Consider the following 27971-nt stretch of genomic DNA (forward strand, 5'->3'; position numbering starts at 1 on the left):
CTCCTGCGAGGAAAAGACCATTATGATGGAATTAGTTTGGTTTTAATTAGGCGCAGAAAGGTGGAACAACTGCACCTCGCAGACTGTGATCCACACCCTCCGCCATCTACTATGAATATATATTTATGGTAAAGACAAACAGACAGTTCAGTGTTTTATCAGACACATGTGAAAAGAGGAAACAGATGTGAGACACTGAACTTTATTTAAGCACAATGAGTTTACAGTGTGAGCAGCAGGAGGCGCTGCAGGAGATACTCTTGATCGACATGTTCGTACTATTCAGCGAACACTAAGAGCCAGCCGTCACACGGATGTGATCGTCTCACACCCAGATGTCGGACGTGCAGTCTCCTCCTGGATACCTCAGCTCATGGGCGAGAACCGGACCGCCGGGTTCTTTACCAAAATCCACTAGGAAGTTCTCGTTTAGGGTCAAACCTCCACTGATAGAGTTCACATCGATCTGCATCATCACCGAGCCGTCTCTGAACACACACACATACAGATGGCACAGGTCATGTACTGGATGAGGTCAGAGGTCACGCACTAGATGAGGTCAGAGGTCAAGTACTTGATGATGTCAGAGGTCATGTACTAGATGATGTCAGAGGTCACGTACTAGATGATGTCAGAGGTCACCTACTAAATGAGGTCAGAGGTCAACTAAGATGAGGTCAGACGTCACGTACTAGATGAAGTCAGAGGTCACATACTTGATGATGTCAGAGGTCACCTACTAGATGAGGTCAGAGGTCACGTACTAGATGAGGTCAGAGGTCACCTACTAGATGAGGTCGGAGGTCACATACTTGATGATGTCAGAGGTCACGTACTTGATGAGGTCAGAGGTCACGTACTTGATGAGGTCAGAGGTCATGTACTAGATGAGGTCAGAGGTCACGTACTTGATGAGGTCAGAGGTCATGTACTAGATGAGGTCAGAGGTCACGTACTAGATGAGGTCAGAGGTCACGTACTAGATGAGGTCAGAGGTCACGTACTAGATGAGGTCAGAGGTCACGTACTAGATGAGGTCAGAGGTCACGTACTAGATGAGGTCAGAGGTCACGTACTAGATGAGGTCAGAGGTCACGTACTTGATGAGGTCAGAGGTCATGTACTAGATGAGGTCAGAGGTCATGTACTAGATGAGGTCAGAGGTCATGTACTAGATGAGGTCAGAGGTCACGTACTTGATGAGGTCAGAGGTCACATACTAGATGAGGTCAGAGGTCACGTACTTGATGAGGTCAGAGGTCATGTACTAGATGAGGTCAGAGGTCACGTACTTGATGAGGTCAGAGGTCACGTACTAGATGAGGTCAGAGGTCACGTACATGATGAGGTCAGAGGTCATGTACTAGATGAGGTCAGAGGTCACGTACTAGATGAGGTCAGAGGTCACGTACTTGATGAGGTCAGGGTAGAACTGTTTGTCCCAGCTGCTGAACAGAGACGTCGTCACGTAAAGTCTGCGACCGTCCAAACTCAACTGTAACATCTGAGGACCTCCAGAGACACGCCTCCCCTGAGAGACAGACAGGGGACACAAAGACTTTCTCATTTCTGTCTCTTTTCCTCACTCGTTTCCTAAGTCCTGTCCTGTCTGTCTCACCTGGATGATGCGTGGGCGGGGCTGCGGCTGGTTTTCAGGGTCCTCCAGGACCCTGACTGGTCCGTCACTGACAATGCTTCCTCCTAGAAACACCTGGAAAAGACAGACAGGTGAACCGTCTCACTCTGATGTTTGACCACTATCATCACTGGACAAGCATTATGACATCATACCTGGCCGACCAATCTGGGGTTCTTCCTGTCTGTAATGTCATACTGTCTGATGTCACCGTGCAGCCAATTACTGAAGTAGAGGAAGCGGTCGTCCAATGAGATCAGGATGTCTGTGATCAGACCTGTAAGAACAGACAGGTCAGTCAGACAGGTAACTGGACAGAAAGACAAACCAGACACACAGGTAACAGGCCAGACAGACAGGTACCAGGCATCTCTGGCAGTTTCCATCCCTCCACCTTCTTGTTGGGAACATTGATCACTTTCTCAGCAGCCCATTGACCTTCCTGAAGAAACAGAACCAGATTAAAATCAGATTAAAACCTGATATTTTAACCAGATTAAATTAGAGATCCATCTGATGAACACTGGAATCTCAGTGGGATGAAGAAACGAGAAGCCTGTGGTACTAACCGGAGTTTTGTAGAATCTGAAGACGTTTGATTGCAGAGCACAGCCCACGTAGCCCTCGGTGGCGTCGGGGTCGTGGAGGAATCGGACCTCGAGAGGAATAGCGCCCTCTTCCCCCAGATTGAGCGTCTGCAGCTTTCTGTGGGTCGTCCAGTCCCAAACATGGATGGAGCTGCCGTAGTGACCTGAAATACCCACGGTTGTTGTAAAGTCACTGGAAGATCAGAACCAAGAGTCTGTATTTTCAGGACGATAACATCAGGTCGTTAAAGGGTTAAACGTCTGGCAGTAAAACGTAGACTCCTCCCGACTCACCTTCCTGGACGTGGGTCGGATTAAAACCACCTTCCAAAGCTTTAGGCGCACCCCATTCAGTGCTGATCATGACGTTGTGTCGAGGTTGGTACCAGAAGTCGTACCCAAAGGGCGCTGCTTCATTCGGATGCTCCCAATTCCCAACCACCTCAAACGTGTCACCATCCAGCAGAACAAATCCACCTGAGACGACAACAGCAGCTGTAACACTGGAACTGTCCACTAGAGGCTGCTGGTGGATTTGGTCTGTCTCTCACCTTTGCCGTTACCGGACGGATCTCCCATGCAGCTTATCATGATCTGACCGTTACCCAGACAATGAGACGTGTGAGGATTCGCCAGGTTGCATTTCCAGAACAGATCCACGGGTTCGACCATCTGAACACAAACACATCGACTCAGTGACTTTCATCTTCATCACAGAGACTCAACGGGGACACCTGGTGGTCGGAGGCATCATGTTTACAGGTTGTCAGTCTGTCTTATTCCTATGAAGACGATATCTCAAGAACACTTTTAAAGGGAATTTATTCTATTCTGGTACAAAAGTTCACACTTGGGGGTCAAAGATCACTGTGACCTCACAAACCCTGTTTTTCCTCATGAACATGATATATGAAGTACAGGAGAGAGAATCCTTTCTAATTTGAAACAGATGATTTTGAAAAGGATGTCTCAAAATTCTCGAAAGGAAGTCTTCTAATTTGCTACCGATGTTTAATCAGACTCAAGAAGGATTAGATGAGAATTCAGTGGTCAAAGGTCAAGGTCGCTGTGACCTCAAACCGCAAGGTGTGAACGATCCCGAGCTGCTGCAGGTGCGTGTGCTCTTCAGTGTCTCTGAGGAAACATGTTAATGATCGAACTGTGACTCAGCAGAATCTGACGACAACAAGCCAAAGGTTTTTGCAGCTGCAGTCCGACCTCAGCATGAACCTTCTTTATTCCTGAACGTCCAATCACGTGTACAGCTCTGAGTTTAGGTGTGAAACGTGGAGGACTCAGTTGATTCAGACCAGGACTCGGCTGACGACCTCTGACCTCCAGTTTCATAGCAAAATATCTTAAGTCTCCTCTTTGTTCGTGCCGACTGAATAAAAACTGTGTGAACACAAGTATCTTTGTTTAGGATCTTCTCACCTGATCATAGATCAGGTCTGAACAGCTCGGTCGCTGAACCCTCAGTGATTGGCTGAGGTCGTTTGTACCTTGTGCAGCTGAGGCGCTCTGGGATTCGTCCCGACGTCGACCACGTAGATCCTGGAGGAGACGAGCGACGGCAGAATCAGACGGTTTCGGCTCTTGGAGGCGTCTCCGAAGCAGCTGCTGCAGGCGTTCCACCCGGAGTGATGCAGCTCGTCCCGGAGGTTCGGCATCGGCAGCCGGTGGATCACCTGAGAGGACAGAGGTCAAAGGTCACAGACGGTTTAAAGGTGATTTCATCCTGTGGTTGTAATGCAGCAGGGACCGGACCTGACAGTAGGCAGCAGACTGCGGGTCCACGTCGACGGTTGCCAGGTAATCTGGTTTGAGGACCTCAGTGTTCCGGTAGATACACGGAAGGTAGACAATCTGCTCCCGGGGACCTACAACCACACAACACCACAACTGTGAGTGTGTGTCTGTGTGTGTGTGTGTGCCTGCATGTCTGTGTGCGAGTGTGTGTTTGTGTCTCACCCTTCATGGCCTCCAGCGGGCTGCGGTATCCTGGTCCACATCCTGAACAGTTGGCTGAGAAAACACAACAACATTTAAAAGACATGAGCCTAAGGGGTCAGGGGTCAGAGGTCACAGAGGTCACAGCCTGATCTCTGCTGGACGACGTCCAATCAGACGCAGGATCAGCAGCTTCTCATTCCCCAACTTCACTTCAGCTTTTATTTATCAGACGATCACACAGCAGGAGGTTTAATAATCGACATGACAACACACAACTACACAATACACAGAGGTTTATTAATGATCACACACACACACACACACACACACACACACACACACACTCTCACTCTCACTCTCACTCTCAATCACTCTCACTCTCACATTCTCTCTCTCCCTCTAAGATTTAAAGGGACAGGCCCTGACGACACATTCCTGTTCCTGAAGTTGAAGTCGAGCTGTTACAGAACGATAGTGAAATAATTTGCTCCAGAGAAAAAGTAAATCTGATTTAACATCATTTAAGATTCATGCTGTGACATTAATGTGTCAGAGTGAAGTTCGTTAAAGAGCAATAGAACACTGGTCTTCCTGTATGTGAGGACTCCCACTGACCTCATGTCAGTAAAATCTTCTTAAAAGACTTGAATCTCATTCTTTATCTTTTATCATAACTAAAGAAACAGAACATGATTCCAAACAAAACTCAACCCTCAAACAACCAACATGTCCTCAACATGTACAAATGTCCCCCCCCCCCCCTCCAATCAGTGCTGAAGTTAACTTTTCAGTGAACTTTCCCTTTAACATCTAACAAGTGAGTGAAGTGGTAAAGCTCACCCATGTTGGAGCTGCTGATCCGAGCAGGTGGTGAAGCTCTGGAGTCTCGGTCTCACTCTCCCTGAGAAGAGCTAGAGAGTTATATAAGCACAGAGTCCGATGTCAGCAGAGGACATTAACCCTGTTATGCCCAGAGACTCCAGTCACAAGGAATCAGTCAGTTGGTTGTATGGGTTGAATTTCACTGACGAACAGAGTGTCTGAAAGGGTAAATGCATACTTCTGTGTTTCTTTGAGTGTGTCGGTGATCCGTGTGCGAGTGTGTGTCTGTGTGTGTGTACTTCACCTGTTCTCCAGTCAGTAATGATTGACAGTGTAAGGTTCATTGGTGGACTCTGACCTCAGACTGTAAATAAAGATGGACGACATGACGGCTCCCTACAGTGAAGCCAAGTCATCTCTATCGCCCCCTGGTGTCTGGCTGCAGTACAGGTCATAAACCTCCTCCATGTAAGTAGAAAGGACAGGGACCAAACCAAAAAATTACATGAGAAGATAATTACATGTTTAAAGATGGTTTCTGTCATTTCAGGTTGTTTTTATCACATTGTTTAATTTGATCACTTGTAAAAAATAACAGAAGAACGTGTATAAAATATTAACACTGTTAATAACCAGTTAATGATCCTAATAGTGTGAGCAACATTTAATGAAGCAGAAGTCACCGATCAGGTTCTTTCCCTGTGACTCATGGTGTTTGTGAAGTTGACCCTGAGGATTACATGATAATTATATTTGAAGTCAATCAGAAACAAATCAGATGACGGAACATTCTGAATCTGCCAGATTCTGGCTAGGGCAGGACTCAGACTCATCTCCTGGGATTCTAATGTTCACTCAGTTCACACACATAGATCTCACAATGCGTAGTCAACATAATAATAAATAATAATAATAATAAAATCCTCTTAAAAGACTTGAATCTCTTTATTTCTGAAGTCTCACCAGGTCAAATCTCCTTCACCCTTCGCATGTGGATTTAACCGACCAATCAAACAGTTTAGGTCACCAACTGTCAGAAATTAGTCTCAAGGAGGAAGTTAAAATTAAAGAAAGACTTCTGATTGGACGAGAATGAGTAAACATCTGAGTGCATGGTGAGTCATCAAACAGTGGAAGTTTTCTTACAGAAAAAACAACAACAATTGAAATGTAAAGGTTGTTTTTTTATAACAGAGAAATTCAGAGATTCAACCTGGAACATAAATTATTAGAGGGTTTGACAAATCGACGTCTGAGTTTTTTGGCTCCGCCCCTGCAGCTGCCGGATGATGAGGTCAGTGGATCAGGCCAAGTTGTTCAGAACATCTGGATTCACACTCAGATTCATGTCGCAACAAGAACTCTTCCTGGAAAATAAGTTTGATAAACTTTATTTAATTTGTCTTGTTCATGGTCCTATATTTATTCATGTTTATGGGTCTGAATATTCACATTATCGATTATTGGATGCATCATTAACTGATGTTTATAAACGTAACTTATAACAAGTGTCACAACCAGCACAGACTCGACCGGTTCCCCCCTGTCAGCCGTTGATTGGCTGACAGGTTGCTATGGAGGCAGAGCTTGATCAATGAAACCAGATCGTCTCCAGAAAGATTTTCAACGTCCAGAGAAACAAACATGATCCGATGAGTTCAAATGTCCGTGAGCAAATGTTTACATCACCTGGAGGAGAAACGTCCATGTCCCTATACAACGTCAGGACAGGTGTAAATTCAGATAATCTACTGAGTGTCTTTCAATCAGCCAATCAGGTTTCAGTGTTAGATCCTGTCCGTCTCCCACCTGATCTGAACCCTGGACAAGTTCACCTGAAGTCCACAGCACCTGCAGCAGAGCGTGAGGTCTTCACCAAGAGATGTGCGTTTCTTTAAATGAAAGCCCAGAATCTCACAGTCAGCTGAGGTGGTTGTCCCACACCAACATGTCCACCACATGTCCACCACATGTCCACCAACATGTCCACCACATGTCCACTTGTCTTGTTTTTTTGGCTCCAGTTGAAATAAAGACCATCAGGGACGACTCGGTGTTAACAGTTCTACATCCATGTCTTTATCGGCTGTTCATCTTTTGTCTATCGTGTCGTCAGCGTCGGCCTCTACAGCCTCTGTCCTGCTCTTTATCTTCCACTCATCTCCGACTTCCTCTCCTATCACGATCCTGGTCTCTCGTCTCTCCTTATTCACCTCCTTTCTGTCTTCCTCTGTCTCCCTTCCGTCCTCCTCACTATCCTCCTCTATCGTCTTATGCTTCCTCGAGTTATCTTGTTGACCATGCTCTTTCACCTCAGTCTCCTTGTTCTCTCTCCTGTCCTTTACCTCCCTCTCTACCTTTTCAATCCTCTCCTGTTTCTCCTCTGATGTCTCCAGTCCTACTCCTTCTGGTTCCTCCGTGGTATCCTCTTCGTCTTCCAGCTCCAGCAGACCAGATGAAGTGGTTTCCTGAGATTCAGGACCCAGAATGGTCTCAGTCAGGCTCTTGAAGAGATCAAGTTGGACCTCCTCTGGCTTTTGACTTGTCATTGTCTCTTCTCCCTCCTCCTCTTTCGGAAGAAGACCTGTCAGCCTAAATGAATTTCCCCACAGCTGGGAGAGTTTGTTCAAGTGCATTAGGGCCTCGACCATCCAGTCAACCAGTAGCTGGGCCACATTTGCTTGGAGCTGCTGGGGTGACGTCTCCTCCAGCTCCTTTGGATTTCCATCAATGAACTTTGCCCAGCGCAGCAGCATGAAGCGCTGCAGCACCGGCTTCACACAAATGTCCAGAGGCTGAAGGCTGAAGGAACAACCTCCAGGAATCATTGCAGGGAGCGTACCTGACCCACTGATGGATGTAAGAAACTGGTCGCCCATGTGTTCCCGGTGTCGGTCCAAGACCAGGATTGATCTACTGGGCTGAGCTCGACTGCAAACATGCTGATGCCAGATCTTGTTAGTCCAAAGATCAAGGGCTTCTTCTACTAAGAGACTCTCGGGTCCAGCCTCCAGCAGGATGAACTCAGGCAGGACTTTCTCTTCCAGCTGCCGGTTTGCTAGCACCAGAGACGGCAGCATGGTACCATCTGCCAGTGCTGCCAGGAACACAGTTACAAGAGGTAAAGACCCAATTAGTTCCAGAGCCTCTGAGCGGCGTGACTTGTCCTGGACTAACCTTAAATCCACAAAAAGACATAACTCATCCATCGCAGCAACTGTGCTTTCAGACAATTTGTGGACCTTGATGATCTTGTGGGTAAACTTCCTGAAGGACGTGACTTTGGCTTCCAGGGAAGACGGCAGGGTTCGAGGTAGTTTGGAGGCTGTGCCGGTGTTCTGGATGCCCAGCTGGTGATGCAGCATGAAGCTCACCGCCCAGTCATATGAGATGCGGAAGGAGTCACTGAACCCTCCCTTCTTCTTCAGTGTGGAGACTTTGTGGAAGAGGTTACTCTCTGTGATCGGAAGCTGCTGTTCACGCATGGACAGCACCCAGGCCACCAGGCGACTGCCACCATCACCGTGGACATTCTGTTCCTGCTCACGTTGCCTCAGGCGCTTCTTGGCCTCCTTCAGCCACGTTTGGATGAGCTTGGTCTCAGTAGAAAAGACCCTGGAGGCCTGGCCGAGACCGTCACACAGAGCAAACAGAGCAACTCTCAGTTGCCGGGCGCTGAGACTATCGTCACGCTCTTTCAAGGGGGACAAGTTGCTTGCTAGCTGGGCGGAGCAGTTCATTGTGGACTGCAAGTCAGACACCGGATGTTTTACTTCTTTGATTAATTCCTGCTTAATATCTTCAGTTTCTACATCCATGTCATCAAAATCATCCACTCTCTCATCATCAGAAAAGTCCTCCACAGGGGCCATCGCCGCGTCCATGTTGTCTTTGACCTCGTCCACCTCCACTGCTCCACTACAGCACAAAAACACAAATGTTCTTCTGTTAATGAGGATGAAAGCAAAGTAATATCAAAACATACAAGATGGAAAAACATGAATGATCTTGACAACGTCAAATCCAATTTAGCATAAGAATGTGAGAAATGTTTACCTTATTCTATCCTTGAGAAATCCAACTTTTGTTGAACCTGTTAAAACAACAGAGATGAAACATTTAATGTCAAAAGTTTAACAGTAATAAATCCAACTTGGTTTCAGAGCTGAGCAGGAGCTCTGACATTCACTGTAGACTGACCTTTGTTCAGAGGGGACAGACCATGATAGTCCCAGAAGCAGCTCGGGTGCTTACACAGGTTAGCTTTACAGATGACGCAGCCGTACACGCTCTCATGTCGAATGTTCTTCAAGTTGCAGTTCTTGCACCTCTTGGAGATGGCGCTGATCTTTACCATTCTGTGTCTTTGTTTAACTACTTCTTCGGCCACCTCCATTCTCATTCCGCGGGAGCTAGCAATCTCCATGGTCTCAAAGTATTTCTGGGCACACTTGGCGAGCTGGTTCCCCAAACGCTTGCGGAAGTTGACTTGAGTAAAGAGGCCATCTTGCACCCAGGCAGGTGGGTTCTCCTTGCGACTCTCTCGCAGTACGATGAAGGAGTTCACGATGCACAGGTTGATCAGAAACCAGAAGAGACTGCGCCAGTGTCGGTCCTGAGGGATTCCTCCAAGCGGGTTGCAGGCCAGCAGCTGCTTGCAGATGTCGACCCCTCGCATGTTCTCCTGCAGAAGGCGAAAGGCCAGAGGGCGATTGATGGGGTCCAAGCCACCCACTTTGGTCTGAGACCTCCTCCAAACAGTGTCTGGTTCACCCGGAGCTGCATTCGTTGACAGGCAACCCATCTCCTTGGTGTCCCTCCAGCGAGTGGCCAGTAGGGAGCCAAACTGCCTTTGCAGGAAGTCCCCAGGTTTCCCCACCTGACCCTCCTCCCACAGTTCTGCGGGCAAGATAGGGCTGGGTGGAGGGAAGGAGCTGGAGGCGTAGATGCCCTGGTTCAGAAGCTTTTGCATGAGTGGGACAGAAGTTAGGGAGTTGGCCAGGTAGAGCTGATGGTGTTTGTCCTCAAGACCCTTCACCAGGCCTGGCACCACGGTGAAGCCTGGCTCCTTGCCCGCCTTCTCCCCCACTTGGATGAAGAAACGGTGGCAGTAGCCTGACTTGGAATCACAGAGCAGCCACACCTGAGGCTGGGTCTTTGGATTCCTTTTAACTTGGCAGCTCTCCTCCTCCAGGCTTGGCAGCAGCGCCCTGTCGATGGTCAGGCTGCAGTTTGGTCGGTAAGTGTTCCACATAGCTCCACCCAGGATATCAAGCATTGGCCTGAAGATGTGCAGAGAGTCGCTGGGGTTATTGGTGCCGCGATACTCATCTATGGCGAAGCTGCCCATGCGGATGTTTTCAGCAATCTGCTTGAAGCGTTTGAAACTCATGGCTCGGTAGAAGGTGTAGCTGTTGTCGTAGTGACTCCAGGACCAGTAGTGTGATGGGTCGGGCAGGTTCTGAACCCCCATCAAAACGACCAAGCCGATGAAACCTTTGATTTCCTGCGTGGTGACAGGTACCCACTTTGGATAGAAGGAACCCAGGAACTGGCAGGTCTTAGCATGGGCATTGGTCTCGTTGGTGATCAGTTCCACTATTGCTGCAGGGAAGAGGAGGTTGAAGAAGTCAATGGCATCGCTGTTCTTGGTCAGGTGGTGATGAGGCCCACTGCTCTCCATGAAGGCTGCAATGGGAGACTTGGTGCTGTCGCTCTCGACTGGCTGCTTCCAAGAAGCTGCTGCCCTCCAGGATGGATCAGGCAAGTCCTTCTGGTCTGGGTCCTGCTCTCCTGAAGAACACTGCTCTCCATCATAGCAGAACTGGATGTCAGATTCCACATACGCTGAAAAGAAGCATGATAATATATTTTATAATATTTATTAATCAAAAATCAATAGTTGAATAAGTTCCACTCAGATCCACAGGAATTAGGAGGTTAGTTTTCATGTTGTTAGCCAAAACAAAGAAGATGCATCTAAATAAATATCTGAAGATCCTCAGTCATCCAGGTCACAGTATATTCAGAAGATGAACAAGTAAACATAGAAAACACAAACAAGGCCGGTTGTCTATGTTTACTTGTACAACTCCTGAAGATGTGAATGTGGTATTCAAACTGCAGAATAACTGAAAGTCTTCATTTGCATCAGGCCTTGTGGCGACTCCGACCTCAGGTCAAGAAAAGGCCGACCTTTCCTACTTGTGTTGGAAGCTGTTGACCAATCACAACCGAGTGGGCTTTATCAGGAGGGGGGCTTAAGGGAAGGTTCTTGCACCATTTTTAAAGTAAAATTTAAAGCTTTTGAAGACCTTGATAAATATAATTTAAGACCCAAAAAATCTCAACACATTTTTTGATGAAGAGAATTTATATAAACCTATTAATAAGCTTAATAAGATGTCAGATGATAGCCCAGACCGAGAGCTTGAGCTATTTACTGTTTTCTTTAGTGATTAATAACTAATAACATTTGTTTATTTAGTTTACTGTTTTGTTAGTATAAGTAGTTATATTATATCTTAATAATAATGATAAACAATAGTCATATGGTTTTAGTTAGTTTTGGTAGTTTATGCTTTTGTTTTGAAGGTAGTGAGCATCTGCTGATATATATATATATTTGTTTTATATATGGTTAAGGAGCATAAGCAGCCAGGCACCAGGGATGTTTGTAAAAATGTAAAAATAAACGCACAAAACGTGAGACCTTCCCGGACCTGCTTATACATGGAGACATGGGTCGTGTGGCCCAGGGGGTAGAGTGGTCGTTCTCCAACAAGAGGTTGCCGGTTCAATCCCCACTCTTCCCTATCTGCATGCTGAAGTGTCCGTGGCAAGATACTGAACCCCTAAAATGGCCCCTCATAAATGTTGAGTGTACTGGTTGTGTGTCGCTTTGGACAAATGCTCAGCAAAATGACATGTAATGATAAGAGACATCGCGGCGTCACATGCTCAGTGCAGTTCCATAGCTGACCACTTAATAACACAGGGAATTGTGTGGTGCTGTTTCGTGATCTGCCCATGTGAATACCTATTATTCCGTGTTTCACTATTTAAAAACATAAAACTGTCAGAGTCTCAGTACTAAAGATCTAAAGACATTTTTATGTCGAAGCACTTTCACAAGTTTCCCATCAGCCTTAATTGCACCGCCTGCAAATTTTATACTTGGCAGCAAATTTATGGTCATTTTAAGACAATTTAATTTCTGTAGATTTTAATTTAAGATTTCTTAAGGAGCTGCAGAAGCCCTGTAAAGAGACAGGCGCTAAGTGTTTGCGACAGAGGCTGAAACGAGGAGCTGCAGCGATGGGCGGTCGGAGGAAAGTGATTCTGAACATTAGAGCATGAAAACATTTTACATTAACAACACTTTCCTGAAGTTTCAATGTGTAACAGCTTCATGAGGCTTTTGTTTCTGATTCTTCTCTTGACTCAGAACAAACTCCAACATTATAAAGAAACTGAGTTCATGAACCAGGAGATCGAGATCTGAGATCAGTTTCTCACTGACACGGTGGAGACCAAAGCTGCTTTCAGATCCTCTGCACTTTCTCTGGAGAACATGTGGGAAGGAAAATGTCAGAGAGAGAAACCCTCCAGAGTTTCTACAGGTTTCTCTGTCTGCTCTTTTATGAACGGTCCCTTGTTGTTTTTTCTTAATGGCTTCTTCAAGTGTTGCGCCTGTTGCAAAGCAATTCACCTCCAGAACACTAGGGGGAGTAACGTGTTTTGTTGAAGACGACCTTAGAGACGACTTCTTTGTGTGTGGCACTCGTCATCGTCTGTTTATTTACGTCACTCTGCGGCTCCTCAGAGCCTCTTTGTGGAGGACACATCCTCCAGTTATACAAGTGGTCATACTTTCAGATCTCTTCTGCCAAACGCTCTTCTATTTGGTCCATATTCGTTCTTCTTAATCTTCCGTGGTTTCTGCCGGTAATATGTGGCATGAAACCGGAAATGCGACTCTGGAAAGGATGTAGTTAGCGGACCAATCACAGCCATGCGGGCTGCGTGAGGCTTACGTAGCTTCGCCGTATAGTAAGAAAAATTGGGCGACGCACGTCAGCACGTAAGAATAGATACATAAGCACGTCAGCACTTAAAGGGCTCTTGCGCTTGCGGGCCCTTTAGTGTTTGAGACGAGACGTCTTTACTCAAACTTGTTTCTTTGATTCGTCTATATATTTAAACATCTTATAATATTTCCCTGGGATCTACTTTATTCTATTCTATTATTTGAACTTCATTAATTATCCTGATTTAAAAAAACATTTTGTCTTGTTTTTGCTGGTGAATTACAGAATTTTTTTTCTTTTTATTAATGATTATTTATTCTTTTTCTTTTAATGATAAAATTATTATTTAACTATAAAATAAAATAAATGTTCAAGTCCATTTGTTTCAGTTGATTTTATTTTTTCTCTGTTTCTGATGTTGGCTTTGTATAAAACTGTTGTTAAAATAATGGTTTGTTGTTGCAGTGACTCCTCGTGTTGTGTTGACGTCTCAGTGTGTGTCGTCTTACTCCTGATGCGACACGTGGCGCTGTGGTGCTCCGGGTTCTTCAGCAGGTGGTCGGCCATGTGGTCGGCGTTCTGAGGCCTGAAGTCGCAGCGGGAGCACTGCAGCAGGAACGGACTGGAGGACACAGACACACTGTTAGTCACACGAGTCTGGGACGCCACCTGCAGGAGGGTTACCTGCTTTATTTTGAACGGCCCCTTGTTGTTTTTTCTTAATGGCATGAAAAACCCAGTCACATATACACATATAATCATTTGTGTGTCTTGTATAAAACAACTGTTCTTTAACGCTAAATTCAATACAAAATCCTGTTAGTCAATTAAAGCAGAAACAACATGAACCGGATCAGATCAACACCCGATGGAGGAGTCTCACCTTGGAGGAGGAAGTCTGTGCAGAAGAACAACTTTGTCTTTGGAGCGCGGAACGTGGTGACTGAAACGAGTCATCAACAATCAGACATTAATCAACTTTGAAAGCCTGTGTGTGCTACTGCAGTAACGTGTGTATCACTGTGTACTAGAAGTACTAGAAGAACTAGAAGAACTACAAGTTCACTTACTGTATCATGTGAGCAGCGTAGGCTCTGGAGCAGCAGCTGCTGTACGGACACAGCAGACAGTGCACGTGTGTCGGGTAGTGAGCCGACAAATCAGAGGCATCCGTTCCACACTCCAAACACACCAACCTGTCTCCGTCACACGATGACGTCCTGCAGGAGGACGACACGTCAGAGAGGACGACAGGTCAGAGAGGACGACAGGTCAGAGAGGACGACAGGTCAGAGAGGACGACAGGTCAGAGAGGACGACACGTCAGAGAGGACGACACGTCAGAGAGGACGACACGTCAGAGAGGACGACAGGTCAGAAAGGACGACACGTCAGAGAGGTAGACACGTCAGAGAGCACGACAGGTCAGAGAGGACGACAGGTCAGAGAGGACGACACGTCAGAGAGGACGACAGGTCAGAGAGGACGACAGGTCAGAGAGGACGACAGGTCAGAGAGGACGACACGTCAGAGAGGACGACAGGTCAGAGAGGACGACAGGTCAGAGAGGACGACAGGTCAGAGAGGACGACACGTCAGAGAGGACGGCACGTCAGAGAGGACGACAGGTCAGAGAGGACGACAGGTCAGAGAGGACGACACGTCAGAGAGGACGGCAGGTCAGAGAGGACGACAGGTCAGAGAGGACGACACGTCAGAGAGGACGGCACGTCAGAGAGGACGACAGGTCAGAGAGGACGACAGGTCAGAGAGGACGACACGTCAGAGAGGACGACAGGTCAGAGAGGACGACACGTCAGAGAGGACGACAGGTCAGAGAGGACGACACGTCAGAGAGGACGACAGGTCAGAGAGGACGACAGGTCAGAGAGGACGACACGTCAGAGAGGACGACAGGTCAGAGAGGACGACACGTCAGAGAGGACGACAGGTCAGAGAGGACGACAGGTCAGAGAGGACGACAGGTCAGAGAGGACGACACGTCAGAGAGGACGACAGGTCAGAGAGGACGACACGTCAGAGAGGACGACAGGTCAGAGAGGACGACACGTCAGAGAGGACGACAGGTCAGAGAGGACGACAGGTCAGAAAGGACGACACGTCAGAGAGGACGACACGTCAGAGAGGTAGACACGTCAGAGAGGACGACAGGTCAGACAGGAAGACAGGTCAGAGAGGACGACAGGTCAGAAAGGACGACACGTCAGAGAGGACGACAGGTCAGAGAGGTAGACACGTCAGAGAGGTAGACACGTCAGAGAGCACGACAGGTCAGAGAGGACGACAGGTCAGACCGGAAGACAGGTCAGAGAGGACGACAGGTCAGAAAGGACGACACGTCAGAGAGGCAGACAAGTCAGAGAGGTAGACACGTCAGAGAGCACGACAGGTCAGAGAGGACGACAGGTCAGACAGGAAGACAGGTCAGAGAGGACGACAGGTCAGAGAGGACGACACGTCAGAGAGGACGACAGGTCAGAAAGGACGACACGTCAGAGAGGACGACAGGTCAGAGAGGACGACACGTCAGAGAGGACGACAGGTCAGAGAGGACGACACGTCAGAGAGGACGACAGGTCAGAGAGGACGACAGGTCAGAAAGGACGACACGTCAGAGAGGACGACACGTCAGAGAGGTAGACACGTCAGAGAGGACGACAGGTCAGACAGGAAGACAGGTCAGAGAGGACGACAGGTCAGAAAGGACGACACGTCAGAGAGGACGACAGGTCAGAGAGGTAGACACGTCAGAGAGGTAGACACGTCAGAGAGCACGACAGGTCAGAGAGGACGACAGGTCAGAGAGGACGACAGGTCAGAGAGGACGACAGGTCAGAGAGGACGACAGGTCAGAAAGGACGACACGTCAGAGAGGCAGACACGTCAGAGAGGTAGACACGTCAGAGAGCACGACAGGTCAGAGAGGACGACAGGTCAGAGAGGACGACAGGTCAGAGAGGACGACAGGTCAGAGAGGACGACACGTCAGAGAGGACGGCACGTCAGAGAGGACGACAGGTCAGAGAGGACGACACGTCAGAGAGGACGACAGGTCAGAGAGGACGACACGTCAGAGAGGACGACAGGTCAGAGAGGACGACACGTCAGAGAGGACGACAGGTCAGAGAGGACGACAGGTCAGAGAGGACGGCACGTCAGAGAGGACGACAGGTCAGAGAGGACGACAGGTCAGAGAGGACGACACGTCAGAGAGGACGACAGGTCAGAGAGGACGACAGGTCAGAAAGGACGACACGTCAGAGAGGACGGCACGTCAGAGAGGACGACAGGTCAGAGAGGACGACAGGTCAGAGAGGACGACACGTCAGAGAGGACGACAGGTCAGAGAGGACGACAGGTCAGAGAGGACGACAGGTCAGAGAGGACGACACGTCAGAGAGGACGACACGTCAGAGAGGACGACAGGTCAGAGAGGACGACAGGTCAGAGAGGACGACACGTCAGAGAGGACGACAGGTCAGAGAGGACGACAGGTCAGAGAGGACGACACGTCAGAGAGGACGACAGGTCAGAGAGGACGACACGTCAGAGAGGACGACAGGTCAGAGAGGACGACAGGTCAGAGAGGACGACAGGTCAGAAAGGACGACACGTCAGAGAGGACGACACGTCAGAGAGGTAGAAACGTCAGAGAGGACGACAGGTCAGACAGGAAGACAGGTCAGAGAGGACGACAGGTCAGAAAGGACGACACGTCAGAGAGGACGACAGGTCAGAGAGGTAGACACGTCAGAGAGGTAGACACGTCAGAGAGCACGACAGGTCAGAGAGGACGACAGGTCAGACAGGAAGACAGGTCAGAGAGGACGACAGGTCAGAAAGGACGACAAGTCAGAGAGGCAGACACGTCAGAGAGGTAGACACGTCAGAGAGCACGACAGGTCAGAGAGGACGACAGGTCAGACAGGAAGACAGGTCAGAGAGGACGACAGGTCAGAAAGGACGACACGTCAGAGAGGTAGACACGTCAGAGAGCACGACAGGTCAGAGAGGACGACAGGTCAGAGAGGACGACACGTCAGAGAGGACGACAGGTCAGAGAGGACGACACGTCAGAGAGGACGACAGGTCAGAGAGGACGACAGGTCAGAGAGGACGACAGGTCAGAGAGGACGACACGTCAGAGAGGACGACAGGTCAGAGAGGACGACAGGTCAGAGAGGACGACACGTCAGACAGGAAGACAGGTCAGAGAGGACGACAGGTCAAAGAGGACGACACTTCAGACAGGAAGACAGGTCAGAGAGGACGACAGGTCAGAGAGGACGACAGGTCAGAGAGGACGACAGGTCAGAGAGGACGACACGTCAGAGAGGACGGCACGTCAGAGAGGACGACAGGTCAGAGAGGACGACAGGTCAGAGAGGACGACACGTCAGAGAGGACGACAGGTCAGAGAGGACGACACGTCAGAGAGGACGACAGGTCAGAGAGGACGACACGTCAGAGAGGACGACAGGTCAGAGAGGACGACAGGTCAGAGAGGACGACACGTCAGAGAGGACGACAGGTCAGAGAGGACGACAGGTCAGAGAGGACGACACGTCAGAGAGGACGACAGGTCAGAGAGGACGACACGTCAGAGAGGACGACACGTCAGAGAGGACGACAGGTCAGAGAGGACGACACGTCAGAGAGGACGACAGGTCAGAAAGGACGACACGTCAGAGAGGACGACACGTCAGAGAGGTAGACACGTCAGAGAGGACGACAGGTCAGACAGGAAGACAGGTCAGAGAGGACGACAGGTCAGACAGGAAGACACGTCAGAGAGGACGACAGGTCAGAGAGGTAGACACGTCAGAGAGGTAGACACGTCAGAGAGCACGACAGGTCAGAGAGGACGACAGGTCAGACAGGAAGACAGGTCAGAGAGGACGACAGGTCAGAAAGGACGACACGTCAGAGAGGCAGACACGTCAGAGAGGTAGACACGTCAGAGAGCACGACAGGTCAGAGAGGACGACAGGTCAGACAGGAAGACAGGTCAGAGAGGACGACAGGTCAGAAAGGACGACACGTCAGAGAGGCAGACACTTCAGAGAGGTAGACACGTCAGAGAGCACGACAGGTCAGAGAGGACGACAGGTCAGACAGGAAGACAGGTCAGAGAGGACGACAGGTCAGAAAGGACGACACGTCAGAGAGGTAGACACGTCAGAGAGCACGACAGGTCAGAGAGGACGACAGGTCAGAGAGGACGACACGTCAGAGAGGACGACAGGTCAGAGAGGACGACAGGTCAGAGAGGACGACACGTCAGAGAGGACGACACGTCAGAGAGGATGACAGGTCAGAGAGGACGACACGTCAGAGAGGACGACAGGTCAGAGAGGACGACAGGTCAGAGAGGACGACACGTCAGACAGGAAGACAGGTCAGAGAGGACGACAGGTCAGAGAGGACGACACTTCAGACAGGAAGACAGGTCAGAGAGGACGACAGGTCAGAGAGGACGACAGGTCAGAGAGGACGACACGTCAGACAGGAAGACAGGTCAGAGAGGACGACAGGTCAGAGAGGACGACAGGTCAGACAGGAAGACACGTCAGAGAGGACGACACGTCAGAGAGGACGACAGGTCAGAGAGGTAGACACGTCAGAGAGGACGACAGGTCAGAGAGGACGACACGTCAGAGAGGACGACACGTCAGAGAGGACGACACGTCAGAGAGGACGACACGTCAGAGAGGACGACAGGTCAGAGAGGACGACAGGTCAGAGAGGACGACACGTCAGACAGGAAGACAGGTCAGAGAGGACGACAGGTCAGAGAGGACGACAGGTCAGAGAGGACGACACGTCAGAGAGGACGACAGGTCAGAGAGGACGACACGTCAGAGAGGACGACAGGTCAGAGAGGACGACAGGTCAGAGAGGACGACACGTCAGAGAGGACGACAGGTCAGAGAGGACGACACGTCAGAGAGGACGACAGGTCAGAGAGGACGACAGGTCAGAGAGGACGACACGTCAGAGAGGACGACAGGTCAGAGAGGACGACAGGTCAGAGAGGACGACAGGTCAGAGAGGACGACAGGTCAGAGAGGACGACAGGTCAGAGAGGACGACACGTCAGAGAGGACGACAGGTCAGAGAGGACGACACGTCAGAGAGGACGACAGGTCAGAGAGGACGACAGGTCAGAGAGGACGACACGTCAGAGAGGACGACAGGTCAGAGAGGACGACACGTCAGAGAGGACGACACGTCAGAGAGGACGACAGGTCAGAGAGGACGACACGTCAGAGAGGACGACAGGTCAGAGAGGACGACACGTCAGAGAGGACGACACGTCAGAGAGTACGACAGGTCAGAGAGGACGACAGGTCAGAGAGGACGGCACGTCAGAGAGGACGACAGGTCAGAGAGGACGACAGGTCAGAGAGGACGACAGGTCAGAGAGGACGACACGTCAGAGAGGACGACACGTCAGAGAGGACGACAGGTCAGAGAGGACGACAGGTCAGAGAGGACGACACGTCAGAGAGGACGACAGGTCAGAGAGGACGACAGGTCAGAGAGGACGACACGTCAGAGAGGACGACAGGTCAGAGAGGACGACACGTCAGAGAGGACGACAGGTCAGAGAGGACGACAGGTCAGAGACAGGACGACACGTCAGAGAGGACGACAGGTCAGAGAGGACGACAGGTCAGAGAGGACGACACGTCAGAGAGGACGACAGGTCAGAGAGGACGACACGTCAGAGAGGACGACAGGTCAGAGAGGACGACACGTCAGAGAGGACGACACGTCAGAGAGGACGACAGGTCAGAGAGGACGACACGTCAGAGAGGACGACAGGTCAGAGAGGACGACACGTCAGAGAGGACGACACGTCAGAGAGTACGACAGGTCAGAGAGGACGACAGGTCAGAGAGGACGGCACGTCAGAGAGGACGACAGGTCAGAGAGGACGACAGGTCAGAGAGGACGACAGGTCAGAGAGGACGACACGTCAGAGAGGACGACACGTCAGAGAGGACGACAGGTCAGAGAGGACGACAGGTCAGAGAGGACGACACGTCAGAGAGGACGACAGGTCAGAGAGGACGACAGGTCAGAGAGGACGACACGTCAGAGAGGACGACAGGTCAGAGAGGACGACACGTCAGAGAGGACGACAGGTCAGAGAGGACGACAGGTCAGAGAGGACGACACGTCAGAGAGGACGACAGGTCAGAGAGGACGACACGTCAGAGAGGACGACAGGTCAGAGAGGACGACACGTCAGAGAGGACGACACGTCAGAGAGGACGACAGGTCAGAGAGGACGACACGTCAGAGAGGACGACAGGTCACCTGTGGACTCGGCGGTTGACTGCTCTCTTGATTGGACATCGGGACCTGGAGAGAGCAGGGCTGCTCTGGATTGGAGATCTCTGCGGCTCTGTCTTGATGTGAATTGGCTGGACGAGGGGGGGGGGGGGTCTGGAGGAGCCGCCCACCAGCTGAGGACATCGGAGGCCTGAACTTCACGTACGTCCTGATGGTCACCTGGAGATGAAGAAGTCAACAATCAGTACTGACAAAAACACTTGTGTTGATGTGATTTCAATCGGTTCATAAGGTATTGACAGATTGGAGATCAGTAAGGTCATGGACAGCTGACCTTTGACCCCGGTGGCAGTCCTTCCAGCTGAGCAGGTCGACGAAAGCTCCGGTGGTTTTCGAGTTTGTGTTGCATTTTGTCTTTGAGGAGGACAAACTGAAGACGACACCTGTTACAGTGGAAGGCCTGGTTGATCTGAGACAAGACACAAAAATGAGTCCACAGAAGTTTGCCCCGGAACAGGCGAGGTAATCCTTTAACGTAGCAGCTCTCCGGCTGGGGAGGGTGTGGTCAGTCGGTTACCTGGTGTCTCAGCAGGTGCTGCTGGTAGTTGATGGGGTTTGTGGTCACCTTCAGACAGAAGACGCAGAGCAGGAAGCGAGAGTCTCTGTGGAAGCTGGCGAAGTGCTGTAGGACATCGGAATAGAAGGAGGAGCGATACGAACAAACCTGCAAATCACAACCGAGTTAATTCCAAGACTATACAATGGTTAGGTATCACTGGTCAAACCTCCGAGCTCAGACCCACCTGGCAGGTGTAGGGCATCTCTCCTGGCTTGTGGTTGGACTTCATGTGGTTCAAGAAGGCCGGTTCGTTCTCAAACGCCCACTCACATATACGACACATGCCTGAGACAGGGAAACAGTCAGGTGGGTCCAGACCAGAGTCTAGACCGGGCAGGACTCAGGGCTCCAGAGTGCGACCAGAAGTCTGTGAAGTGCGACTGAAAATGTTCCTTGGTCGTACTGGTGCACAAATGTTTGTATATTGATATATGGTTATATATGGGAACAGTCAAGAAAAGGTACAATAGGTGTTTTATTGCCGTGCTTAAGGGGCAGTGAAGTCAAGTCCAACAAGACCAAGTCAAGAAAGAAAGGTCACAAGTCAGGTTTCAAGACAAGTCTAGGAACATTTACATTTTGAAAGTGTGGTTCTTACTGGGGGAGGAGAGGGAGCCGTGCACCTGATCCTGGTGGGTCTGCAGCTGGGCTGGAGATGAGAACTGCCGGTAACAGAACCTGCAGAACTTCCTTGCATCAGCAGCACTGACTCCAATTAGCTCAGAGTGCTGGAGCATGTGCTGCATCAACCTAGACAAACACACACACACAGGTTATTGCAGGTTAACACACAGACCACTCTACCCCAGACAGCTGAACTGTTCAGGGGCTTCGGCGTGGGCAGGTGCTCAGGGGTCCGACCTCAGGTTGTTGTCGGCGAGGTGTGTGCAGATCTGACAGGTGAAGGTGGAGGTTTGGATTCCCAGGGGTTGTGGTCTCCTCAGACGAAGGTCACCTTCAAACGTCCCATAGTAGAACTCCTCCACACTCATCACCACCCTGTGGGGGTCGGCGGATGGTGCTGTGGTCATGCTGGGAGTTGTAACGAAAATAGGGCTGGGACGAGAAGCTGCAGGACAAGCAGAGACACACAAACTGTTCAGTGGTCACATGCATCTCAGACAAACTTGGGTTGTGCCCCAATTCAGGCACTGCATATGTCACAGCAGCGCAACTAGACTGTCCTATTTGGAAGACTCCCCCAAATGTGTCCATCCATTTCTGAGCAGCGAAGGATCCAACAGGTGACCCTCTCAGGTCGTACTATCCCTGGATTCATCGCGTGCCAGTGATTAAGTCAACGAGCTAGCAGTGCATGTCTCTGAGCAGCAGTAAGTGAAGCTGCTCAAAGCAGCTAACGCTGATGCAGTGGGAGCAGGAGATTCCAGTAGGAAATCCTACAGGAACCCGACTGTCTTCTTGTGGCCCGGCGCTCATGGACGTCTCAGACCACGGACACAACGCATTCCTAGACCGAGTTCTCCGGAGGATGTGGACCTTTACTTTTTCACAGCGACACCATGCAGAAAGGAAAGTGTTGTTATGAACAGAATGAAAATGGTACCGGTATTGATTATTGGTCCACTCGTAGTGCTGCTGATCACAGTGAGTCTGGTGACTCCATTGGCTGGACTAGAGGGAAGGGCGGGACTCCCTGCCAGCTTCAAGGTGTTGGCCCCAACCAGTTGGGTCATCTGGAAGTTAACTGGAAAAAAAAAGTCAATACATCAGTCTGATCAATTCTGGTCAGACACTCCCTCCCTCCCTCCCTCTGTGGGACTGACTTGGTCCTGGCGTGCTGGTGTGGATGGTCAGTGTGGCAGGTAGCTGCATGGCGCTGAAGGTGGAGCCAGACTGAGTGGGACCCCCCGAGGGGGCAGGGCTGGCTCTGGTCTGGACAGTCTGACCCTGGGGATGGACTAGGGACACACCCACTCTTGGTCGTACCAGCTGACCCAATGACGAGGCTGCAGGGACAGGAGACATCAATGATGATCAATAATCAGATCATATTTCTGATTATTGCCTGATGGAGTTGGGGGGGGTGTCTTACACTGGATCAGGGTGAGTGGCTGGACTGTCTGACCCGGCTGCAGGTTCAGGAGCAGGGGTGTACCAGGGTTCACCACCGTCTGCACTGGGAAGCCCTGTACAGGAGACAGAGGCATGACATCACGGTGACATCACGGTGACATCATGGTCATTGAAAGGAGGAGAACAAAAAGCACAAGGTCTTCAAAAATTAACCCTTTCACAGTTTGTTTTCTGTCATTGTTTTAAGATGCATGATTCATATGCTTTCTCCGTTTCAATGTCGCATCTTCACAAACAACTAAACACAGAAAGAGCACCCCCCCCCCCAACACTGAACCCAGGTGGTAATAAATCCCTAAAACAAATTTGCTATAAGGGCCGTCAACACCGAGGCTGAAATCGACACCTATGAATATATATTCTGGAGAAGTTTCTGGAAGATGTACATGGAGCTTTTAATTGGTTATGAAACAATCTTATTTTAATATCGCTATAAAATGTTTGTTTTGTCTATGAACAATTCTCGATGAGTCTGGGTCAGGACGGATTACCCACGAAGTCAGAGCAACGATTTACACAGTCAGGCTGGATAGATGGATTTCTTGTACCTAAATAAATGTATTTAATACTCAATGTTAAATGAGTTATAATATGTTTTATCATCTTTACTTGCATATGGGTTCATTTTTGTGTCTTTGTTTTTATATGTTGAATATTTTTGACATTGACAATCATCAAATTGTTATCAGCCCATATTTAAAATCACAATTTGTCTCATAGATCTTGTGAGATGAATTTGAACTCATTCAGTGCATTAAAAGTGGAAACTGTCGGGTTTTGCTAATTTAAAATAACCGATCAGTTCACTCACTTTACCAGAAAATGTTTTTGTCATTTGAGGGATGTTGTGTTGAAATTATCCTCAAACTGTATTTATCAAGTTTCAGGTCACATGCCCACCGTGTCTCTCATTCACAGTAAACACGTCAGATATTGGCGAGCTTCCATTAGCTTGTTATTCAGTTAGTGGTTGTAAATATCAGGTCACAGCTAATCTTTACGTAAGAACCAAGAGAACCAAGACGTTTCTTCACTGGCCTTGGTGTCAGACTTCCTCTTTCTTTTCCTGTTGTACAGAATTAACTGTTTCTCAAACGTGTCCAGGTCGAGGTGTGAAGAACACGTCCGGCTTTTCTTCAGGTGTGAAACGATCCTGAAGTATTTTCCTCCACATCCTCCACACATCACCATCTCTCCTCTGCTTTCAAACGTCCGACCTCTGTCATCTTCAAATCTGAAACGTTCCACATTCGTCTAAATGAAACGGAGAGAAACGAGTCAGAGCACGTCGCAGTGTTTCCAGTCCGACGCTCAGTCACAGGCAGATCTGATCGGCTGGACACGGCTGAACTCTCCTATATGATCAGCCCGAGTGCTGCTGCAGATCAGCTTCACACTTTTAAATAGAAAATACAGGAACTTTACAGATGAACTTCAGTTTTAGTGTTAATAGGATATTTGTCGCGTTAGTTACAAGATTGAGCAGAGCAACTCAACTTTGTTACATTTACAATCACAGATTCTTCCTCTTAAAAAACGAGAGAAATCTAAAGGTTATAAGCAATAAAATGAACTTTATACGACACGCAGACGTGTAGCTGGGGGACGCGTTCACCACTAATGCACTTTTAGCCTAGTGATCTTGGGGACATCAACAAAGGACACATGAATGTCCGCCAGAGGACATCCTCTCAAGACCACATTTACATTACATTAATTCCATCCTAACAGACTGTAGCCTACTCACGGACACAGGAAGTACAAAACCAGTGTATGATTTAATGCTTAGCATCAATTGACTCCACTGCCCCGACATGTGTTCTTCTTCAGTTGTTTAGCTCAACAATTCTGACGTCACACCTATATCACGACTTTTGGTGTCTTTGTTTTATTTTTCAGATACTTGTGGTTTACGCTGACTTTCTGGAAGAATTGACGTCAGGGACCAAGCAGATTACAAGATGGATGCTCAGTAGTGATAGTGAGGTCATGTGACTGTAGTTTGTTTAATCAAGAGCATTTAAGAACAATTAAAGGCACCAACACGGGAAGCTGTGTGTGCGTCACTGACCAACATTCTCAGAGGTGAACAACCTTGTGGGCTCTTTTGCTGGGAGTTTGATCTTATGATGTGAACTACAGCTTCATTTTGGGTCATTTAAGTTTAGTTACTAACGTCTCTGTGTGAACTAATCGGCGCTCTGGGAAAAAAGAAAGTGGGATTTGGTGTTTGATGGGTGAACTCTACTCGGACGGTTACATGCTTTATACTCATTTGGTCTCCAACTCACCTCGTACACAGTCAAGCACACAAACTCTCAGATCGCACACAAACAAAACTGTATTACACAGGTGCTACAGCAGTCGTTCTCTAGTTGTTTATCTGCAGCAAAGTACGGCTCTGTATGACCGGGTGTAACTTTGTGATCACATGACTCCGCAGGTCGTATTGTCTCCAACTCTCAGGAGTTTGGAACAATGACTGTAAATAAAGACGACGACAAATCTCCTCTTCCTCCGGAAATTGAGCTAATTGTGGTGATGACATCATTTACAGTCAGAGTGTGTAGTGGAGCCGTGGTCCCACACATACACACACTTGACCAATCTCGAGTCAGCGTCACGTTTTTGAATCACCAACTAATTCAATCCAGACTGATCAGAAACTTGAACAAACATCAGTGTAATAAAAATGACCTGAAGGACAGAAACCATCTTTGACAAACATCTAACGTCTGCTTAGATTTTGTAGTTTGGTGCATGTCCCTCACATGGGGACAGCGGGGCTGTGAGCTATACTGCAGCCCGCCAGCAAGGGGCGATCTAGCTGTTGTTTATCTTTATTTACAGTCTTTGGTTTAGACCAACAACTAATGACAGTGACAGACGAGATTTATCGGCTGCACATCAGTAACTTCAGAAGTTGTACACTTCCAGGGGAGCTGGACTTGCTTGTGTTGTTTCAGTTGCCTACAAACACTTGTACGACTTCTGAAGCTACAGGACTGTGATGACTGAGAATCCGCTAAAATCGGCCAATCAGCTGATGAGATGACATTCACTGATGTGGGTTAGGGTTAGGGTTAGTTTGTGTTGTTGTCAGCGTTTGATCGACAACATCATCATCGCTGCTGCAGGAAGAAACTGTTCTACTTCTACACACAAACGTACACACTCAGAGAGTGTGTTTGTTTTCTGTACCTGCGTGGTGAGGAGAATGGGCTGGGCACTTCCTGTCCTGGGGTGTGCTGGGAGGAGAAACGTCCCAGCAGCTGTCTGCGTCAGGATGAGGGGTGGGCCCTGAGTCACCAGGGGGGGGGCTGAGACAGCTGGATTGGAGGAGGTGGGGAGGCATGGGACAGGGGGAAGGGAGGAGGTGACCACGGGGGGAGGAGGAGGAATCATCACTGATGACACCAGACGAAGAGGAGAAGCTGAGGACAAGAAAACAAGTTTCACTTGACGCCATCTTTAATCACTGTCTGTGTGTACAAGCTGGTTCTTCTATCCTACTGGGGACACATGGACAACAGGGACTCGTGATCCCAGGGAGACAACACCGACATCCTCACAGATACAGACATGAGGTTCAACATTAGGGTCAGAGTTAGGGTCAGGGTCAGGGTCAGGGTCAGTTGAAATGTTAACAGTGGAACAGGTTTGTGTATTTGCTTGAAGTTCTTCACGTCCTGGTCCAGAGGAACTCGGGTGTAGATGAATAAGATTTCGACTTCACACACAGTCACACACAGTCACACACAGTCTCACACAGTCTCACACAGTCACACAGTCACACAGTCACACACAGTCACACACAGTCTCACACAGTCACACACAGTCACACACAGTCACACAGTCACACAGTCTCACACAGTCACACACAGTCTCACACAGTCACACACAGTCACACACAGTCACACACAGTCACACACAGTCACACACAGTCACACACAGCTACCTGAAGATGTGATGGGTGGAGGTCTGGGGGGTGGAGTCTCTGAGGCTTGAAGAGCTGGAGGATCCTCCACTGGAGAGAAGCGCATGTTATATAAAGAATGTTGTGTGTCCAGGTGTGTTTGTGTGTGTGTGTGTGTCCCACCTGGTTGTCCATAGTTGTCCACGAAGTCCATCTCGTCTTCCTCCACGCTGTCGTCCACCTGTTGCCATGGCTCCAGCTCCTCCTCCTCACACTCCATAAACAGCTCCGTCTCCATGTTGCTGTGGAAACCACAGAAACATCTGTGATGTAAACATCACAACATGTAAACAAGACGTCAGCTTCTTACATTTCATCTAAACACTTAATAATGTTATCATTAAACTATTCGGTTATAATATTATCTTAATGATAATATTATTATGGCTGAACTTAGTTTGAATATTATCTTAATGAAAATAATATTATAACTGAATACGGTCCAGTTAATCTTTTATTGTTTTAAATAAACTTTAATACTAAATAGTTTTGAATGCTGTGGTGGACTAAGGTGTGCAGGGTCCCCCTGCGGCCGCAGGGGGAGCCACTTCCCGGGTCAGGCCTCTTTGTCCCAGCGACAGAAGTCAATGTGAGCGGGTAGTGAACCGGGTCAGACCGGGTCAGACCGGTTCAGACCGGGACCTGGTGGACCCGGTCCCTGAGACACCGACCCCGCCGCGCACTTCGCTCCTCCGTGCGTCAGTTACAGAAGCACCGCCCCCCCGCCAGCGCATCACTTACACACCGATGGCCTCCTACACGTTCCCAACGGACGTGTCCGCGCGTGAACAGGGGCCGAACCGGGCCGAACCGGGCCAAACCGGGCTGAACCGGGCTGAACCGGGCCGGTCTTACCTGGGCTGGAGCCGCACTTCTCACGCTTCTTCTTCACTCACGCTCCAAGTCGACGGGAGGCGGGACTTCCCCCTGC

At 49.2% G+C, this 27971-nt stretch overlaps 2 protein-coding genes across 2 annotated transcripts; both read right to left on the reverse strand.

Annotated features, from left to right (window-relative positions):
* Window positions 1-188: 188 nt before the first annotated feature.
* On the reverse strand, window positions 189-5333 carry selenbp1 (selenium binding protein 1). The gene is made up of 13 exons (XM_053431948.1): window positions 5303-5333; window positions 5017-5087; window positions 4195-4248; window positions 3991-4103; window positions 3726-3911; window positions 2775-2895; window positions 2518-2700; window positions 2206-2387; window positions 2000-2078; window positions 1792-1913; window positions 1619-1711; window positions 1413-1531; window positions 189-488 (listed from the first exon to the last, which is right to left on the reverse strand). The coding sequence occupies exons 2-13, from the start codon at window positions 5018-5020 to the stop codon at window positions 326-328; spliced, it is 1419 nt and encodes a 472-aa protein (XP_053287923.1). The 5' UTR covers window positions 5021-5087; window positions 5303-5333; the 3' UTR covers window positions 189-325.
* A 591-nt stretch (window positions 5334-5924) lies between these two features.
* pogzb (pogo transposable element derived with ZNF domain b) lies at window positions 5925-27970 on the reverse strand. The gene is made up of 22 exons (XM_053432172.1): window positions 27896-27970; window positions 27164-27282; window positions 27023-27091; window positions 26266-26498; window positions 24103-24318; window positions 23024-23117; window positions 22755-22937; window positions 22535-22675; window positions 21832-22039; window positions 21569-21720; window positions 21155-21255; window positions 20929-21075; window positions 20686-20820; window positions 20376-20570; window positions 18102-18106; window positions 14099-14248; window positions 13912-13971; window positions 13380-13650; window positions 12517-12562; window positions 9199-10845; window positions 9055-9091; window positions 5925-8916 (listed from the first exon to the last, which is right to left on the reverse strand). The coding sequence occupies exons 2-22, from the start codon at window positions 27276-27278 to the stop codon at window positions 7089-7091; spliced, it is 6033 nt and encodes a 2010-aa protein (XP_053288147.1). The 5' UTR covers window positions 27279-27282; window positions 27896-27970; the 3' UTR covers window positions 5925-7088.
* Between the last annotated feature and the right edge of the window lies 1 nt (window position 27971).

Source organism: Pleuronectes platessa, chromosome 10 (genome assembly GCF_947347685.1).
Source record: "Pleuronectes platessa chromosome 10, fPlePla1.1, whole genome shotgun sequence".
Taxonomy (NCBI): Eukaryota; Metazoa; Chordata; class Actinopteri; order Pleuronectiformes; family Pleuronectidae; genus Pleuronectes; species Pleuronectes platessa.